At 36.5% G+C, this 22,130-nt stretch overlaps 1 protein-coding gene across 9 annotated transcripts in view; it reads right to left on the reverse strand.

Annotated features, from left to right (window-relative positions):
- Nucleotides 1-22,130, reverse strand: part of ROBO1 (roundabout guidance receptor 1) — a 1,286,018-nt gene that overhangs the window by 566,287 nt on the left and 697,601 nt on the right. For all 9 annotated transcript variants that reach the window (XM_060416459.1, XM_060416456.1, XM_060416445.1 and 6 more), the window contains exon 3: nt 2,983-3,066. In XM_060416459.1, coding sequence (XP_060272442.1) covers nt 2,983-3,066 — 84 coding nt within the window. The remainder of the gene's footprint in view (nt 1-2,982; nt 3,067-22,130) is intronic.

Genomic DNA, 22,130 nt, shown 5'->3' on the forward strand with positions numbered 1-22,130 from the left:
GTAAGTACTATTAACAAAAGATTATCATTTGTGGACTATATCATTGATAAAAATTTCATGTGTATGATATGAGTCCTTGGGTTCTAGTTTGAAGGATCAGTTTGATAGTGATGGTCCACAGTGATCTGAACAACAGAGCAGATGTTGAAGTGACAAATTAGCTTGTAGTGGAAATTGTACTCTATGTAGCAGTAGAATTGTACTCTATGTAGCAGTAGAAAAAGAAAGAATTGGGGATGTGTGGAAGTGAATATTAGTGAACTGGTGATTTTCTTCTTTGGGACTGTTTCATGTTGCTGCAAATATGTTTTCCAGAATTGCATGACTCCTTCTGAGAAACTTTTCTTCTTTAAACTTATGAATGTTAGGAGAAGGAAGGAAAGTCCTATATGTCAGTTCAATAAAATGAAGCAACATGTACTGAAAAATAAATACCTAGTCTACCAGTATATTCAACTTGCACAGTCGTTTTGAGAAATTGTACAAAAAATATAGACACCTCAAACAACATTTGATACATTTACTTGTTAACATTTTTAGAAGTTTACCTTGCAACTAACTCACATCAGTGATTTGACAACTGTTTCATATTCTCTGTGTTGTTTAATATTTATATGTTATTTCTGACAATGCTCTTTCTGTCATATCCAGAGTTGCTAAACTCTAGACGTACTAAACTACAGTCAATTTATGTTAAATATGTAAAAATTTCCTGAACAGATAGGTCATCTTACTTTCCTCTGAACTGACCCCTTATATAAGAAAAGGTTCTAACAATTCAGTTATACAAGGTCATAGTAAAAGGAGTTCACACACACAGCGACACACAAATAACACAAACTGACATGCATACAAAAAGAAATCTGTAGGTAATTTCATTTAATATTTTTGTGTGATTATGTCAACTTCAGAGGCAACTAAAATCTTTATAATTGTTATCAAGCAGACAAAACACATTTTTTTCCTATTGAATTTTTATCACTTCCAATGGAGGTTTTAATGAGCAAAGAAAAGGTCAGTATGCAAATAAAAGAGACACAAACAGCATGTCTAATTCATATAGTAGAAAAGAAGTTCCTGAATAATTAACTCGACTGAAGTAAAATATATGAAACAAACTTGCTTTGGTGTAAGAGTAGTACAGACTGTTACAGTCTCAGGAAAAAGATCATTCAGGGGATTGTTTTTCCAGGCACTTCACATTAAATGGTGCTGCTTTAATTAGTTCCCATGTAGAATCTAAGGATGATTTTTAAAGTTATCTACCTCCTCCTATTAACTAATCTAATGATATGTTTCATAGCAGAAATCTGATTACTGAATAACCCAATGAAGAAAAATAAATAAGAATGAAAAATTTGTAAAATGCTACATTTAGTCTTAAATGCATTTCTATTTAGGTTCTCTTAATTCAACACTCCAACATGATTTATGCATTGGTTATATAGAATTTTCAGAAAATCCATAAAAGACAAAGCGCAAACCCTATTAGTGTGTCTAAACAATGCAGTTTAGACTGGGCGAGCACAGGGAATCGAACTAAGATGCATTAGCAAATGAGGCACCCCAGAGAAAGAACACTATGTTGGATTCCTCCTTTCATAAATATGAACTTTCTCAGTAGTGATGCTATTAAGAAATGACATTTACAGCTCTTATTCTATCTAAGTTTCTGAAAAAGTGTCATACAAATTCCCTCACCATCTCACCACCAATGGGCTTTGATTGGGTGGTACTTTAATCTCAGTTATTATGTTGGAAGATAGGGGAGAAATGAGAATGAGTCATCTATGACTAAAAGTATTAAAGCTGCTTATACAAGTGCTATTAATTTTCATAGTTGTTTCGCATGTTTGAAACCCTGAATTTTGTAGATGAGGGATAGTATTGGAGATAATTATTACTATGAACATAGTGAAGACGCTTCCAAAGTACCAGTTTATTTTTATACCAAGGTGAAATGTATCTGTTGGCTTATTCTCTTTTAAACACAACCATCTCTAAGATTATAATTATACACATCTCCATAATCTCTAAGCCCAGCTACTTTACCACATAGCCACTCTTCCCCCACACACCTCCCTAGGTACAGCCCACAAGCTGGCAAAATCTATGAAACTGTGCTAACAAGAACTTATGAGAAGAACACAATAAACAGCTGCTATTACAACATGACCACTGTCACACCATTTTCTGATCCAATGGATTAAGAGTGCTGTATTTCATTCTTTGCTTTTATCTAAAGATTTAGTCAAATTGTCTCAGATGCATAACTTATGCAGCTATGTTTATAACTATGCTTACAAATTCTGCCTGAAACATTTCCGTTATTTCCAGCATGATCATTCTTAGACGTTTGTAATATGAATTATTTCTAATAGATTCAATCAGTTAAATTGTTACTTTTATGCTGACATACACATGCATCTATTTAAGAACTGGTGTGTAGATTAGGTAACAAGAAGTCATGCAAACACAATCCGGAGATCTAAGCTGGTAATTTTGATTCATAACACTCTTGTTAAGAGTTTGCTTTCTGTTGTTGGTAAGACTGCCGGTGTATCAACAAAAAACAAAAGTACAGATAATTTTGCTCCTTGATTACTTGAAAGTAGTCTTTTATCTGTTTTGATAGCAATTTAGTTAGATATTAAAACTCTAAGAATGTATGATGCTTCTAAACATATTAGCGACACCAATATTTCAGGCTAAGCATCCTTTTACATTAAAAGTAATAGACAACAGGAATGCAAGCAGTTTTCATGTTACATATCTCTTCCCCAGAGTGTTTACTCTAGCAATATGGTCTCCCAGCTGAAGAAGGAATAAAATCTGGAAAATGAGGACAAGAAGCTGTTGGGGTTGTTAGCAGGAAGCAGGGATGGTCAGAAAGATAATTTTACACAGGTGGTTGATGACTGATGGAGGTGGATGCATTTCAGGAGAAATGGAAGGTTAGTATCTGGGAAAGAAACACTCTACCTGTATAGCCCAGCGAATTGTCATCGTTATCAGAGGTGGGGCTGGGCGTCCCGTTGTCTTTTCCCCTCTCTACGTCTTCAGGGTCTGTCGGAAACAACACCAGAGCTGCTGATGGGGTCACAGTAGTAACAGTAGTTGCCATTTCGATCACAGCATGTCCAGACACAAGTAAATCCACATGCGACAGGAAAACACACAGGGACAACACACAGCACACTTCCTCCTCGCCCCTCGTGCGGCACACTAAGCCTTGTGAAGGTCTCAGCATCATGGCTTACACTTTCTACTTCTGCTCCTTAATTTCCCTAATGCTCTGCTCTGCCTGCACCTTTGCTGCACTTCAAAGCTAGAGAAAGGGCTCTGCCTGCCCTCTGTGAGGCCGCCAGCGCGGACTGAGAGAGCATATGGAGGAGGGAGAGGGCAGGGTGACTGAATGCTAGCATTGCTAATTTTCTACCTTATTGTTAATCAAAGCTATTGACTGCGATCACTCCCCATCATCGCTTCATCTCCTGCCAATTACAGACTCCAGGGACTGTACCTCATATGGGTGGTGGAGGGGGGGAGGGTGTGGGGAGAAAGAGGGTCTCGTCAAAGAAGAGGGCAGATGATAAAAACATCATACTTTTCTGAGCAGCAGTAAAGAAAGCACTGCAACATCCCATCTCTCAAAAGGCAACAATTTGTCATCTTAAAGGACTGAGATAAATTCACTAAAATGAATGCGTGTGTAAAAGGAGACCTAACTTTGCACATTTGGGTTTGAATATCTGAAAACATTCCAAATTGCTTTTGAGTCTAGATTGCAACCACCCAGACAGGTACTTTCATTCATTCATTCTCACTTTTCTTGAGTAAAAGAAATGGTTTTGTATGTTTTTCAAACTGCACATCAATTTTCCTGTCGAATTTTAGGCTAAGCATGATAGCATTCAAGTCCCGATATTCAGAAGCTGAGCTGCTGTATAAATAGATACCCACACCCAGGGACACCACTAATTTCACTGGTGTTCAGTCACTCTGTGCGTCGTATCTCTGTGTGTTAGATAAACATGGGCAGAGTCTCTAAGCTCTGTTGTTGATAAGCAGGCAGACACAATAAAACCCAAGTGCCTACCTCCTAGATCAAATACCAGAGAGTCCTGGGTCATTCAAGTACCACCTTAAACAGCAGCTACAGAGGGTTTCTTAGTCTGAGCAGTGAAGAAGCACAGCTGTTTACTCGAGGAAGGAAAGTCTGTCACTTATGAATGAGGCAGCCAGGACACGCAGGTAATGCCCCTTTAGAAACAGCACAGGGGTTATTAATTTTGTGTCCCTGCTAGTTTTATTTATTTATTTTTTTTAGCTAGGCTGACACATTTTGGCTTAGACACCACTATTCAAGGAGGCTGTAGAACATTTTAAAAGAGGATAAAAAGTCCCACACGAGTCTGCTTTGTGGCTTTTTGCATGTAGCATGTTTAACGACCCTGTCCCTGTCTTCCCTCCTCCCCAGTCCATGTGTCATTTAATTACCCTGGTGAGGTTAAAATGAAGGGGAAAAAAAAAAAGGTTCAGATCTCTGCAGACTAAAGGGGAAAAAAAGAGGGCTCATTATCAGTCTATTCATCCTTGCCTTCCCAGCCATGGTTCTTGTCATGTTTGCCCTTAAAACCAACTCTGGGAGTGGTAGGGCAGGGAACCAGTCCACCAGCTACCCCTCCAGTCTGTTAACGTATTTATATGCACAGATTGTTTTGGTCAGAGATGTAAGTCACAGCAGTAAGACAGAATGGGAACCAAGCATTTTTGTGTATTTTGAAGCAGTGTTAGGACAATGTTCTGTCTCAAACTAAGTAATGTTGCTCAAATAGACTAACCAAATAAGAGTTTCATGTAGGAAGATAAACGGAAGGTGCTTGCTCACATGTATTAAAAGGCTTTTAAGGGACCGCCCCTGTTTACAATCGAGTTTTAAAAGATACAGTGTGTTTTGGGTCAACTTTAATTTTACAGACTACTTATTTATAGTAGCAGATGCTCTCTTTCAAAGGAAATACTACTTTCAATTTATGATGATATAGTTTATTTAATGTGAAAGCACATATATCTCACCACTCTGTTAAAAATACAGTAAAAATCTATCCAAATCTAAGTCAATTTGTCAGTAATGGTATTATGAGACTTTGGGGATAAGGCCTGTGAATGCTTTTTTTATTAAAGCTTCTCTGATGAGAATGAGGACATTATTACAAAAACAGCAGAGACGAGGAAAGGAAGTTCACTATCATTTGAAACAAGATACCTAAGTCTGCTAAAAGTGGATTTTTCACCTATGTGTAACTTATCCTGAGTGGTTTCTGAATTTGCTTTCCTGTTTCCACTCATCAACATTCTGGCCCCTTCCTAGGCTGAGGGAATAACAGACTTTGCATCAGTGAATCTTACCTTACGTGGGCAGTATATTCTGTCTGCCTAGTATTGTCTTTAATCACTAATATGCATCCCCAGTGGTTTACATGGTAAAGAATATGCCTGGGACACGGGAGACCCAGGTTTGATCCCTTGATCCAGAAGATCCCCTGGAGAAGGGAATGGCAACCCACTCCAGTATTCTTGCCTGGATAATTCCATGGACAGAGGAGCCTGGTGGGCTACAGCCCACGGGGCCGCACAGAGTCAGACACGACTGAGTGACTCACACTTTCACTTTTCATGCTAGACCTTTAGGTCTAGGAAACAAAAGATGCCAGCTTTACTAACTTCACTCTTGTGTTCTTCCTTTCTGTCAAAAGGTAATCACGACAGGAAACAACCATTAGACTAACAGCATGTGAGCCGTAGGAGAGAGTCCAAAAGATATTTATTTAAAGTTTTTGTTAACTGGTATTGCTTATGTGAGCTGTAGAATGGAACACAAGTGAGGCAAGAGATTATTTAGTGCTTATGTAGAGCCATCCAGGCCTGAAATGAAGTAGGTGTGGCTACAGTTGATAAAAGCCATCAGGACACTGAAAAATGCACTGGCAACCGGGGGTGCTGGCTTTCGTGCGTCTGTTACCCCACTAGACGGTGAACTCCCTGAAGATCAGGTAATCTGTTTCGCATGGGTAGCCTGAAGTCTGACAGGGGACCTGCAACACTAAACAGACTTGAAAAGCTTTCTCTTTTTCTTTTAAGATAATTCATGAATTAATGAAAGGTGATCACCAGAATGTGAATCTCACCCAAGTGATAGGCTTTCAGTCTGAAACAATTTGAAAACCTGTAATTTCTGTACTAGTATCGTACTCAGGGCTTCCCTGATAGCTCAGTTGGTAAAGAATCTGTTTGAAATGCAGGAGACCCTGGTTCAATTCCTGGGTTGGAAAGATCTGCTGGAAAAGGGATAGGCTATCCACTCCAGTATTTTTGGGCTTCCCTTGTGGCTCAGCTGGTAAATAATCCACCTGCAATGTGGGAGACCTGGGTTTGATCCCTGGGTTGGGAAGATCCGCTGGAGAAGGGAAAGGCTACCCACTCCAGTATTCTGGCCTGGAGAATTCCATGGACTATAGTCCATGGGGTCACAAAGAGTTGGACAGGACTAAAGGGATTTTCACTTTCATCATACTCAGAAAAAAAAATGATATAAATTAGATGCTATTGTACTCTCTCTACCCCTAGTACTTGCAAAAGCATATAAAACATCTCTTTCAATAGAAAAAGAATTCTTGAGTCATAAAAGTATAGACACTCAGGGTTAGAAATATGTTAGATGGACCCCACAGCAATCTTTCATCAGATTTGCAAATTCATCTAAATTTAGTGGCCACATGATCTTCACTGCTTTTCAAAGTGACCCATTCCAATTTTATAGTTAAGTCCTCTCTTTTATGTGAGGACTCTATTTTTTCTAGATCTAAACTTAAATTCTAATCAATGTGGTCATACAGACCTAATGATTCATCTATGAAATTCCATTTCTTTCCCAATGCTCTATAAATGCTTGTCTTTCACAGGACTCCAGACCTCATCCATTTCTTGTTCAACATGCTCTCTGTAGCTGTCTTCATTCAGGCTCATGGATTCAGCTATTTTTTTAGAAGATGATGAAACTTTTTTCAGTTCTTAGTTAGATTCTCTACCAATCACCAAATCTAATCTCCACTGCTTATTTCCAAGAAACCTCACGCTTTCTCCCACAAAATACTGAGCTTATCATCCTTTCCTTTGACCTACTTACTTCCTATGTTCCCTGTCTATGTTAAGAGAGTTATCACTGTGTTATATTTTTAATATTTTGTAATTCAGTGAAAGGTTAATATCTTTGGTTAAAACTAGACTCTGGCTTATGGGGTTATTTTTTTCTGGTAGATTTTGCTATACAGTTTTATTTCTATTTTTTTTTTGAGTGGGTTGTATGCCAAACTTAAACCTACAATATATAAGCAAAATATATATGCACATATATAAAATGCATAGGGTTATATGTGTCCACATATACATAATCATATAATATACACATATACTTGTATAAGCTATATAATGTATGAATGGGCCTTCTTGTAACAGTCTTATACAAATTTGATAAGAGCAACGATAATACATGGGAATGAAGACCTATACTTTTCTGTGTCTTTCAGAAAACTTTCTCCACAAATATAATAATGTATTAAAAGTGATACAACTTTCTTTAATGGTACCTTAAGGGTAATTTTGAAATTTGTTATTTTATGTAATAATTCCTTTACTGAAGTTTCCCCAACAGCTATGCCAAACAATAATGGAAACTTTGAATTAGAAAAAAATCATTATATAGCAACCTCTAACAAAATTATTCATTCAGACAAGCATCATCAAAAGATACTAAATCCATTTGGTAAAAAGTGTTAGGGAACAGCATATACAGGGAAAATGTATTACCCCAGATTACTTGCTAGTTGCATAAGAGAAAATTCACTTTCATAATGGATAGACTGACCTGGCAGTCACCACTTGCACTCAGTAAGCAAATTTCATATCACCAATAGCTGGTAACTAAAAGTGGGAAGACAATTACATGATCGAACATACAATAGCACCTAGGAAGTGTCTGGGCTAACAATACTTGCCCTGAATTCAATCAACACTTAAGATCCAACTTAAAATCTACAGAAAACAAAATATATTCCTAGGATACACAAGTTGAATAAGTAAAGGATGAATTATCTTTAAGTTACTTTCAGATGGTTCAGAAAAGAATATTAAAAGCACTAAAGCAAATATGACATAACATTAACAATTACTCAATATATTATGAAAAACATTCCCAAAAGTTTAAAGGATCGCAGAGGAAGACTGAGTGGGCCAAAATTTTCTCTATAATATGCAGCAGAAAATCATGCAATGAAGTTTCTCTTTCCTAGTGATATGAGTAAAATAGCTAATATTTTTATAGTACAAAGACTTATATTTGTAGGTTTGTACTACCATTCAACCCATATTTCTCTAAACTGTTCATTATATTATGGCAGTCAGTCTTATTTTGTGGAAATGTAGAGGCCTCTGTTGTTTAAATTGTTTCATTTATTTATTTTCACTTTTTTTAATTGAGTGTGAATTTCATAGCTTGGAACATTAGGATTTTCTTCTTTATCCTTCATTCTGTCATACTCAGTTATGAAAATATATGCTAAAACTTCTTCCTTTGGCCCTACTGTAAAGTGTCAAGCCAGTTTCTTTATAGATCTGCATTATCACTGTGAGGTCTTTGGCATTAATTGACATTTTGAAGATGACCATTAATAAAAGATTAGGGAAAAGCAAATGAATATAAACTACTATCAATATGAGAATTGTGTTCTACAAATTGAATCAATTCTCATTGATTCTTTCCTACTAATCAAGAGGAATGCAGGGGATGGGTACTTTAAATGAAGTACTGAGAACATTTAATTAGAAACCCAGGCAATGAATTACAAAATTAAGTACAAAAACTATGTCTGTGAAGTTTTAAATTTGTGTCACAATTCTACAAGATCAAATTAAAATTAAACTCAAACTTCTGCTTTAATCAAGTATGGTTAAAATAATTATGGAAAGTACGTTATCATTTTCTCCATTGTTTTGTACTGGGGATAAGAGGATAAATAAGAGTTACATTTATAGAGGTGGGAAGAAAAAAAACGTAGGTGCTTTTAGGAATATTTACTTTAAAAAAAATAGAGAATGAAGCAAGTAAAAAAAAAAATCATTCACAGTGAAGACTGACTTTTCCAGAAGTCTATACATTATAGAATATTAACTACAATATGTGTCAGGTTCCAAACTGTGCTATAAAATATTGAATGAAACCTAACTTTTTAAGCAGCAATATAGTAACAAAGAGAAAACAACATTTTATAGCCGCTTTCAATTTTGCTGTTAGAAGGAAAGTCAATGTTGCTGTGTTATATTCTTTCAAAGATAAAAGAATCAGGAATATAATGATCCATGTGGACAATGATTTAATGATTGTTAGAAAATATGCTGAGATAAAATGAATTTAAATGATAAAATTGATGTAAAATATGTATTCAAATAAAGTTTTTAGTGAATGGGTGTGCTTAGTGGCTTAATACTTAGTTGCATTGCGATCCTATGGACTGCAGCCCACCAGGCTCCTCTGTCCATGAGGATTCTCCAGGCAAGAATACTGGAATGGGTTGCCATGCCCTCCTCCAGGGGATCTTCCAAACCCAGGGACGGAACCCAGATATACCACACTGCGGGTGGATTCTTAACTGTCTGAGCCATCAGGGAAGCAGAAGAACACTTGAGTGGGTAGCCTCTTCCTTCTCCAAGGGAATTTCCTGGCACAGGAATCAAACCAGGTTCTCTATTATTGCAGATGGATTCTTTACCAGCTGAGCTACCAGGAAAGCCCAGATGGTTCTTCCTAAATTGGGAGATTTTTATCATCCATTACCACTGAGAGAAAGAAAAAACATTCAGAGAGGTTTGGTATTTGAATAAAATAATCTCCATTATAAACCAGGTTATTGTAACAGTGACCTAAGATTCTGGGATTGTATTAAATGAAAAAGATTTCATACAATGATTTTAAATTAAATGTTGGTGCTTTTTTTTCATTTTCTAGTTTAGTTGATTAGAATGCATAGTATGTGAGAAAACAGAAGTAAAAATTGTTCTGATTATAATCACAAATAATATTCAAACAATGGCTGACTTTATTTTTCTGGGCTCCAAAATCACTGCAGATGGTGATTGCAGCCATGAAATTAAAAGATGCTTACTCTTGGAAGGAAAGTTATGACCAACCTAGACAGCATATCAAAAAAAACAGAGGTATCACTTTGTCAACAAAGGCCTGTCTAGTCAAGGCTATGGTTTTTCCAGCGGTCATGTATGGATGTGAGAGTCGGACTATAAAGAAAGCTGAGCACCGAAGAATTGATGCTTTTGAACTGTGGTGTTGGAGAAAACTCTTGAGAGTCCCTTGGACTGCAAGAAGATCCAACCAGTCCATCCTAAAGGAGATCAGTCCTAGGTGTTCATTGGAAGGACTGATGCTGAAGCTGAAACTCCAATACTTTGGCCACTTGGTGCGAAGAGCTGACTCATTTGAAAAGACCCTGATACTGGGAAAGATTGAGGACAGGAGGAGAAGGGGAAGACAGAGGATGAGATGGTTGGATGGCATCACCGACTCAATGGACGTGGGTTTGGGTGAACTCCGGGAGTTGGTGACGGACAGGGAGGCTTGGTGTGCTGCAGTTCATGGGATCACAAAGAGTTGGACATGAACGAGCAACTGAACAGAACTGAATGCTTTAGTTTACTTAAAATTAAGTAAACCACTTTATGCATATGTATATATTTCTCATGTCATTTGTACAGCTCTATCAAGATCATAGTCGTCATCATGATTATAGTTCACATACAGTATTCCCATTTTAAAGATGGTGAAACTAATGCTCAGAGAATTCCTCTGGTCTCTGTCATGCAATTAGTAAGCAGAATTTGGAATTTGATTTCAAATTTCTGACTCCAAAGCACCCACATGTTTTATTGGTACTCTATTCTACCATACTGTCTTTACTCAATCTAATTCTAGGGACTGGATGGAATTCAGCAGTATATAGGCAATGGAACACCAGGTTAGTGATTCTTTTCCAGCTGCTGAACAATAAGATTGGATAATTTCACAAATCTATTTCTGAGCTCCATTAAGCATCTCACAGGGTTTCTTCATTGTCTTCCTTCATAGACCATGCAGAATACACAAGGAAACTAGTTGTGTTTAAGCTAGAAATACACAGTAAAATATTATGAAAATAGGATTTATCATTAAAATAAAGTTTTGCCCACATATTTTTAATTGTAAATTTGGAGATTGAACTACAGACTAAAAAATTCAAGGTAAATTGAGTCCTTTTTTTGACATCACCCTTTTTTGTTACTCTTCAGGGACAAAGATTTATGTTTTGGAATAAGCTTAAGAGCACTTAAAGCAGGGTCGTGACTTAGTATGCCTGGCCCTAGCACAGTACTTAGAGCAGAGTAGATAATCAATACATTTTTGCTGAATGATTGGATGAAAAACTGACTCAGTTTTGCTAGAGTCAAGAGTTTAAGATAGAGGTAACTTTTCTCAATGAATGAATGTCAATTATTTCTTTATTTAGGATTTTCTTATATATTTAGGTAAATGTGCTATAAATCTAATTCAGAATGGCACTACGGTAAATTACTATTGCTGATAGAATAATAGCCTTCTCCCTTTCCCATTTTCTATGCAAATATATATTCTAGGAAATAGAAAATTGTTAAACTTAAGTCATATGAGTGTTCTACTGGTGAAAGTTGACCTTCTTGCATATTAAAGAGAGGTGATTTACAAATATCCATCTATGACAAACCATATATAAAGGAAAATATAATAAATAATGATAATTGTCAAAGCCAAAAGAAGTTGTAGTTGTAATTTAAAGAAAGCTATTAAATATTGCTAGGTAGGAGATCTCTACTTTTGCTTCTATGAGCACTCTCTGATTTGAGTAATTTAAGATATAGACATATAGTAAAAGTACAGATACATCCTGATGAGCAAATGTAAAACACTCTTCAGAGAGGCTATTCTTGAAACTGAAGTAATATACAAATTTGGAAGTAATATTTGGTTTGCCAATGTCACATTCTGTTTCTGAATTTGTAAAAATATTACAGTTCTGGAAAAACAATGGGGAAATAGCAACATGAAAATTCTCAAGTATGATTTTGTTTGAGCTAATTTGGGATATATCGCGAGCTGGTGAAATCTGACCAAGTACTAAAGATTAATCTATATTAAAGGAAAAACAGCAAAAAAAAAAAAAAAAAGAGAGAGATATATCTTTTTATATATCTATCTGTAAAATCATATTAACATAAAATATACTACTGAAAGTTAGGAAGACAAATACATTAATGGATAAGCTTGCAACTCCGAAGAATACAAATATCACCAGAAGATGTTTTTAACTCATTTAAATTCAACTTAATTTGACAAGGCAAGATAAAGTGCCTTCTGCATGGAAATCATTTTACTGATGGAGAAATGCTCATAATTTAAAAACCATTTGTTTCCAGATCTCTTCTGGTGGGAACACTGACAAATTAGAGCTCTTAAATATTAGGGAAAATTATGCTTTATCATGACAACATTTCTTTTTCTTTGATACCCTGATTTTTTTGTCCGGAAGTCATGGAGGTTTTCATGGAAACAATAAGTAATGACTATCACGTTATATAATGAAAAACTAAGCCAATTGTCCAACTGAATTCTGCATACATTTAAAATGCTCAAATAAAATCCTCAGTTACCTCCGATGTGACAGAAACCTTGGTGGGATGGAATTTAATCTGCAGAGACTTGCTCCCTTGAACTTTATCTGTTAGAGTTAATTTCCGGTCGATTTTACTAATATTTCTGGCTCTCTCTGTCTCTTGACTTTTTTGTTATTCTCTCCACCCACTTTGCCCTGGTATTCAAGGGCTTTTCTTTTAATGTGCTTAGCATCTGCTACTGTTCCACTCCTTTCCAGTCAAAGCATAGCGTAACTTCAACCCGGGCTAATTAAATGGTGCTGAAGTTAGTTAATAGGTGGTGGTCCCAGCTGCGCCAGCTGTATGAACAGACACATCTTGCATGTTAAGGACAGAAGTGGCACAATAGTAATACCTGAATTAATGGAATACTGCTTCCGTAGCATTAAAATGATATTGGGGACCAAGAAGAAATAGAACACTCTTTTTTTTATAGAGAGATAAATTTGGTTTTGAGGTATGGTGATCACATTTGAGGTTCTGAATAAAAACTCAGACATCTTTCTCTTTTTAGCAAATACTCTTTTCTCATCATAGAATGGGTAGATTTACTACCATTTCCCTCAAGCGTATGGATAAAACAATGTCCCCAATCACTGCTGCTAGTTAACATGTTGAATGATATTCAAATAAGATCCACCCGGTTTGTTAAATTTAGTCAACATATCAAAATGATTTGCTTGGTATTTTGGAATAACTATAAGTATGTATGATTGTTTCTTTAGATATTCAATACAGTGTGATATTTAGGAGGCACCAGTCAACTTTGTGACCTTGGACAAGTCATTTTATCTTTTCATTTTTTTGGCCTCAGTCTCTTCATCTATAAATTGTGAAATAATAGTATTGATTTCATAGAAGTGTTATGAAGACTAAATAAGCAAGTATTTGTAAAGATCTTACCATAGTCCCAAACACCTAATAAGAAGTCAGCAAATGTTAGCTATTATTATAATTCATTTAAATTTAAAATCAGCTTCCCTTGTATCTCAGTCGGTAAAGAATCTGCCAGCAGTGCAGCAGACCCGGGTTCGATCCCTGGGTTGGGAAGATGCCCTGGAGAAGGAAATGGCAAGCCACTCCAGTATCCTTGCCTGGAAACTCTCATGGACAGAGGAGTCTGATGGGCTGCAGTCCATGGGGTCCCAAAGAGTCGGGCACAACTGAGCGATTAACACTTAAATTTAAAATCAATATTAAAAGGATCATTTAATGTTCTTAATGGGGGAAAAAAAACCCTACATACTCGCTTCTTGAAATGAGAAGAGCACATTCTATTTCTGTGTTAATGTGCCAAGTATGAGTTTATATAAGATAAAAGATGGATAAAGCGCAAGTCACTCAGCCGTGTCCGACTCTTTGCTACCCCACAGAGCCTTCCAGGCTCTTCTGTCCATGGAATTCTCCAGGCAAGAATACTGGAGTGGGTTGCCATTCCCTTCTCCAGGGGATCCTCCTGACCCAGGGATCGAACCTAGGTCTCTCGCATTGCAGGCAGATTCGTTACCATCTGAGCTACCAGTGAAGCCCATTCACACAGAATTCCCTGCTAAATCATTCAGGATGTACTTCCACATAGATAGCATGTCATATAAATGGCAGACCTCTTGAACTGCAGGCTTTCTTTTTAGTCTGCCTAATTGCTTGGTTGCTTTGTGCTGACAAGGAGGAATTCACTCAATTTTATTTCTTAAGGAAAAAAATACAACATGATATTGAAAGTACCCTACCGAATTCCTCACTCTTAGGGCAACTTCCTTTCTCTTTTTTTTTTTCCTTGCCCACTGCTGTCTCAACCCCTGCCCTTCTTTTGCTCTCTCCTAAAGACACATAGAAACTGCTGGTAAATTGGAAGAAGGAGGGGAAAGCCTGAAACACTTGCAAGTGGGGCCCAAGGTCACGTGATTAATTCCAGCTCCTCCCCAGCCCACCCTCTCCCAACTGTCCTGCCAGTGGTGACTGCTGTCCATCTGCAACCATTTTGGGAATCTCTGAGGCAGCATTCACCCAGCTGCTAAAGGGACAAATTTCCTCCATACTCTCTTCATTGTCTGCGTTTTCTAACCATAGTCACGGTTTTGTGCTCTTCATTCTAATGGTGCTTTTGATGATTGGGGTCATTTTATGCCTTCAGCTTCCCCAAAGGTCACGGGGATTAGCTATGTCCAATTGAGGACCAGAGAGAGCCATGGCTTTCTCCCATTCATCCCCCTCCATTGATTCCCCTGCAGTGTAAGAGTGGCAAGGGTGGTAACTTTTTGTCTGGTTTTCACTCTTGCTATTTTCCTTACAGCCCTCCCCTACTTCCCTTTGGAGAAGGCTTGTTTGTTGCCATCACTGTGACACAAGAGGTTTTACTGAAGCAAATCCCCACTGAAAGCAGGGAAGGTACCTTGAGCACTGCTGATCCAATGAGCTTGCACTTGATTCTTCTTTCATTGTTTCAGTTTGCTTAGCTCACAGCCTTTCAACATTTACAGTTGATCAAGTCAAGCTTTGTTTGGAAACAGCATTGCCTTTCTTGGTTATGTGTTGCTGAGTGTAATCAGCTACACACATATACTATATAGTCTATTGATTATAATTATGAATGCTATAATAGCATATCCACTGTGCTTTTTTTCCCCTCTGTTTTACTTTGTTGATTCTTTTTTTTTTAATGTACTTCCATTATGTTGTTCAGAGTATTCTAGCTTGCATTTGTGTGTGTGTGTTTTAATAAGAAACTGCCAGCCTTTGTTCTCACAAGTACTTTAATAGTGAGATGATATGTTTCACTTACTAATGTTGTTCCAAAAGAGACTTTCTTATTGTAAATTAATGGAAATTCTTGAAACCTAAGACAATACAAGTAACTTTTTAAGGAATGTGTATATGTGTGTGCATGCAGTGGGAATGAGGGTCCTGAACAATAAACACCCCAAATAACCCAAAATGCCTTAAAAGACATTAAGCCATTTATGTCATTAATCATATTCAAGTGACAGTGGAGACAGTTTATATAAACATATTTTCTGGGCACTGATATTCTTGGCTCATGAAGAAGTCCATTCATTAACAATGGTCAACAGTTTAAAACATGGTAGGAGGCAATCCTCAGTAGATTTTCCTTCTTAATAAGAGTCAAATGACTAGTAGCTTTCTAGTTAGTGAGATTATCTCTTTGGCTCAGAAGAAGCTATGCTGCACATTCATGTTCAAATTTGAAAATATTGCACTAATTAATTTCTATCTTCTGCAGCTCCTATTTTATAATTCATAACACATTTATGTATGTGGAAATAATGCTCATTTATAGATTCAGTGGCCTCTGCTATACTGCTTCATTTAACTTTTTCAAGCTTCATTCTTAATGTATGTGTGAACGTGTACACTCAATCATGTCTGACTCTTTTCAATCTCATCTACCAGGCTCTTCTGTCCATGAAATTTTCCAGGCAAGAATACTGGAGTGGGCTGCCATTTCCTCCTCAAGGGGATCTTCCTAACTCAGGGATCAAACCCACATCTCTTGTGTCTCCTGCATTGGCAGGTGGATTTTTTATCAACTGTGCCAACTTTCCATAAATATATAGAGTGGAGACAGCCTAAGGGAGTAGCGAATATAAGATTGCTTTCAACGATGCTGCTCTGTGTGGATCCTCTTGGTCAGCACAAATATGGGAAATGGATGGAAAGCTTAATATTGCAAGTAATACTTTTTTCCATTGAGCTTTTGAGAACAGTTTTTAATAGAAGAGAGAATTTTTTAAAGAAACACATTTTCCTGCAAAATGAGAAAGGGGACTGGAATGCACAGGTATGGTATAAAAATCTATTGAGTTTTACATATTGCCAGAATTATGGTAACTATGCATGAATACCTTAGTGACATATTGTAGAAATTATAAATACTTTAACTCTTGCTGGTAGAGAAAAGGAAAAATAACTAGAGGAAATTCTCTGTAATCTTTAATCTGTAACATTTGGCAGTTGAAAATGTCCTAAGGCTTTAACATTAACCTTAAAACCATAATATATGGCATCAGAAATGACCTTAATATTAGCAATTTATATTTAACAAATTAATGGCCAGTTTGCATTAGTAGTAAATTAATGTATGTAAGTCAAATATTTAAGAATATGTACCTTTATTCTTAAATTCCTGGGGGTGGGATAAGACTAAACTGTTTGTTAACAATAATGTTAAAATTTTATTTTTGGAATGTGTATTTCATGCTTAAATATGATTATAAAAAATTCCTGACAACATAATACCTGGTAACCAAACTTGCCAGTAAATATAACTCTTCCATTTGTTATAAATTGCGTACTTATTTATAATTCTGTAGCTCCCAGGGGAACAAAAAGTCTTTTAATTGTACATAACTCTGCCAAAGATAAACAGGTATAAAGCATAATAGTGAATGAGAAAACACAGACAGTGGAAAATGTGCCAAGGTAGTTACCAAATGTAGGTAAGTGACTGATCATTATAAAAATGATAAGAGCATGCTGTATGCCATGATTAGAGGCTAAAAATATTAATGTCATCATTTTCATCAATCACATGTGTACTTGATTCACCAGGACATTAATGGTTACATTTGGAAACACAAATGGCAACCCATTCCAGTATTCTTGCCTGGGAAACCCCATGGACAGAGAATCCTGGTATCCTACAGTCCATGGAGTCACAAAGAATCAGACATGTCTTAGAGACTAAACAACAAATATAGTTATATTGTTTATTCTTCTTAAAAAATATTATATTCAGAAGGCTACCAATCATAATGAAAGATATCCTGAATCCCACTATAAGAACTTCAAGCTGTACTGCCTTTGCTGTTAAAGTCTGAGAAGCTTGGAAGCTCTAATTTTATGTTAAATATATATATTATTAAATTTTTATTTTAATTGGAAGATCATTACTTTACAATATTGTAATGGTTTCTGCCATGCATCAACATGAATCAGTCACAAGTATACACATGTCTTCTCCCTCTTGAACCTCCTTCTCATCTCTCACCCCATCCCACCCCTCTAGGTTGTCACAGAGCAATGGATCTGGGTTCCCTGAGTCATACAGCAAATTCCCACTGGCTATCTTTCAGTAGATATTTTTAAATTCAACTATTTACTTTGAGATAACTGTATGTTCACATTCAGTTTTAAGAAACAGTGTGCGCATATCTCTTATAACTTTTACCTATTTTACCCTAGTGGTAACATCTTGCAAATACCACAAACAGGTTGTTAACAATGATTTAAGGAAAGCTAAAAAGCATTTCTATCATGGCAAGGGTCCTTCATGGTGCCTTTTCATAGCCACCTCCACTTTCTTCCCACCCACTCCCTCCTTTTCCTCTGGCAATCACTAGTTTGTTCTCCTAGTGGTAAAGGACCCGCCTGACAATGCAGGAGACTTAAGAGACACCGGTTTGATCCCTGGCTCAGAAAGGTGCCCTGGTGGAGGAAATGGCAACCCATTCCAGTATTTTTGCCGGGAGAATCTCATAGAGAGAGGAGCCTGGCAGGCTACAGTCCAGGAGGTCGCAAAGAGTTGGACACGACTGAAGTGACTTAGCACACACATCTACAATGTTCTCATTTTGCAGATATTCGATAAGTGAAACCAGGGAGTATGTGACTTTTTCAGAATAATTTTTTCTCAATCACCATAATTCTTTTAAGAGTCAATCCAAGTTGATGCTTCCATCAAGAGTCCATTCCTTTTAACTGTCATTTAGTATTCCACAATGTGACTATATAATAATTTGTTCAACCATTGACTGTTTGAGCTCTATCTTGGTTGTTTCCAGTTTTTGCCTATTATGAATAAAGCTATTATAAACATTTGTGTATAGTTTTTATTGTAAACATAAATCTTCATTTCTCTGGGATAAATGCCCAGGAGTGCAAGAGCTGGGGCATAGAGTAATTGACTTTCAGTTTTTTGAAAAGTGAAAGTGAAGTTGCTCAGTCGTGTCTGACTCTATGCAACCCAGTGGACTGTAGCCTACCAGGCTCCTCCATCCATGAGATTCTCCAGGCAAGAATACTGGAGTGGGTTGCCATTGCCTTCTCCAGGGGATCTTCCCCACCCAGGGATCGAATCCAGGTTTCCTGCATTGCAGGCAGACGCTTTACCCTCTGAGCCACCAGGGAAGCCAGAAATTGCAAACTGCTTTCCAGAGTAGCTATACAATCAGTCAGTCAGCTTTGAAAAGCATGCATGTATTCACATGGAAGAAATGCCTCTGTGGCATCAGGATTAAGTTCAAGTTAAACCCTGGAAAACTCTCTTCTTCCCTCCTTCTCCTTTCCCACCTCCCTTTCACTTTCTGTCTTCCTTTTTCCTTCCCTCCCTTCTAGGTTTTTCCTTCGTTCCTTTCTCCCTCCTGTCCCCCCCACATCCCCTTCTTTCTTCCCTTCTTTTTCTCCTTTGTTCCTTCTTATGTATGAATGGAACTGTGATAGAAGGAATGCTTTTATGAACTTAATCTGAGAACAAGAAAGACAGTATTACAGCTTTGTAGGTTATTTGAAAGCATTGAAACTTAGTTTTATTAATTTTACAGGCTTTAAATACATAATTCATATCAAGGACCTAGAAAATGCAGGATAATCTTTTAGGTAAATTTTTTCCTGGTGATTGTGACAAGCTAAATGCCAAAAACAATGGTCACTTTAGAATTAAAAAAAAAAAAATCACAAGACAGAAATTTATGTTGTCACTGTGAATAGCAGTCTACTCTCTAGGAGGAAAAAATAATATCTTAGGTTATTATGTAGTTATGGCTTCCCTGGTGGCTCAGATGGTAAAGAGTCTGCCTACAATGCAGAGGACCTGGGTTCGATCCCTGGGTTGGAAAGTTCCCCTCTGCAAGGGAATGGCTACCTGCTGTAGTGTTCTTGCCTGGAGAATTCCATGGAAGGAGGAGCCTGATGCACTACAGTTCATAGGGTTGCAAAGAGTGACTTTCACTTCAGTTCATCATGTAGTTGAGAGCAAAGCATGTTTAGTATCATTGCATTCAACCAAAAGATTTGCATTCTAGGTTACTGTATAACTGTAGGAAAAAGTCTGAACAAAACAAGTATATAAAATTATGTTCTACAAAAAGCTTGTAGCTTTTGCACATACTGGACATTTTTGCATACTATAAAAATGATGTTAGTATATCAACTTACTAAAAATGATTAAGTTGCCTTAGCTGTTGTGGAATTTAGCTGTTGATATTTTAAAAATCAGTTGTTAAAATATAGAGGAAAAGTTACATTGACCAGGAGAATAATAAGAATCTCATGTAATTCACTATAAAAGCAAATATAATTGCAAAGGATAACAGATAATAGATTAAAAATCACTTAGCATCTCAAAGTTTTACATTTGTAGAATCATAGAGTTGAAGGAAGATTTACGATTCTAGAAATATATTCCAGAAATATGTGTGCTTGGTTGCTCAGTTGTGTCCAACTATTTGCAATACCACGGACTGTAGTCCGCTAGACTCCTCTGCCCAAGGGATACTTCAGGCAAGAATACCCAGGTGGGGTGCCATGCCCTCCTCCAGGGGATCTGCCAGACCCAGGGATCAAACCCATGTCTCTATGTCTCCTGCATCGGCAGGCAGGTTCTTACCACTAGCACCACCTGGGAAACCTATATATATGTATTGATCCCATAAAACTGTATAGTCTTAGATTTTCAATATGAAAACTAAGGAATGTAGAATTACTTATGATACTAAAGCTAGTCCTTTGAAATGACTATATCTACCATACTTGAAAAATCTTGTTATAAGATTTTATAACAAACCCATGTCAGTTAATAAATGGGTTGTCAAGCTCCTACCATAAAAGATGATGTAAGAAAAATATGTTGCCCAACTGACCTGATCAATTTCTTTGAAAGAGACTGAAAGAATATTGATGGGGGTCAGACAGTGGATTGTCCTGAATTTAAACTACAACATTTTATTCGATAAACTCTGACAGCTTGGGAGATAAAGTTCAGGTCACACTGGCATTATTGTCTTAACAGTAAGATAAAGCACAGTGAAATGAAATAAAATGAAATGATCACCCTTATGGTGTTCTTTGAATGAAGTGAACAATGACTAAGATAAAGATATGTGAATAATTCTATTGTAGATGATGGAATTAAAGATCATTTTACTGGTAAGAAATCATATTTGGTGTGTTTTGCTCAACTTCTTAAACCTTTTAGACTCCAAATGGACAAGTTCATAATGAAGTAAGGAGAAAAAAGCTAGTTAAATAAGTTGCCTCAGAAATCTTCATAGAATATTTCTATATATGAAATAGTAAAAATGTATGACTAGTACAATACCAATAGAAAAGGAATACTTTCACAGAGATTTGAACTGTCCCCACCCTGACTTCTAAAGCCCACTTGCCATCACTCAGTCACCTTTTAAGAGTGGCCTGTCAAACGATGTTTAGGGTATCAGGATAGATCCCAGAAGAATAAAGATGAAGAATAAACCACAGAAACCTTAAGAAAAGGAAATGGTCCATTAAAAAATTCCATTAATATTATGAACGATATTGATTTCTTGTTATTTTCATAAGCATAATTTCAGGAAGATGCTTTTTATTATGTATTTGTAGAGCTAAATATAGCATGTCAGATATAGGGATACAAGATATGCATTTATATCCTGAGGTATGCAGATATCTTATTAGCAGAAAACATGATCATAAGGTTCATTTTTTCTTTGCCCTTGAGTTATACAAAAGTCAATGTATTCTACTTTATAGAATTACAATAAAAGTTGGAAACTTAGGAAAATACATATAGGGCACTGGAAGAAATAAAGAAGGATTTTAGAAGAAATAGAGATAAATGCCCAATTTCAAGGGTCTAAAAAAGTTAACTTATATCTTAGTGCATTTTGACTATTTAAGAGAAGACACAGGAATGAGAAGTCCTAGAATTCAGTAAAAAGACTGACATCTCTAAGCAGAAGAAAATAGTAAGTATATATTTCTCAATTATTGCTTTAGTTACATATCAACATAATTGATATTTCTAAAATGTAGGAATTGGTTTAAGAAATACAAACAAATGTTTATGTATCTGTCCAAAAAAAACATAAGAGAATCCTTGGTTAAAACTAAATAGCTTCATAGTAGAAATATTCTGAATTTATTTTTCAAATAGCAAGTCGACTAATGCTGTATATCTGAGCTTAAATTCTAATTTCTTCATTTTTAGTGACAGTATCTCTACACTACCTATCATATGCTAACATAAATTGAACAGAGTTGACAGATAAAAGCTGATATTATTCTATCTTGAATTCCTAGATATGCCTGCTTGAGAGCTATAT

This window comes from Ovis aries, chromosome 1 (genome assembly GCF_016772045.2).
Source record: "Ovis aries strain OAR_USU_Benz2616 breed Rambouillet chromosome 1, ARS-UI_Ramb_v3.0, whole genome shotgun sequence".
In the NCBI taxonomy this organism is placed as follows: domain Eukaryota; kingdom Metazoa; phylum Chordata; class Mammalia; order Artiodactyla; family Bovidae; genus Ovis; species Ovis aries.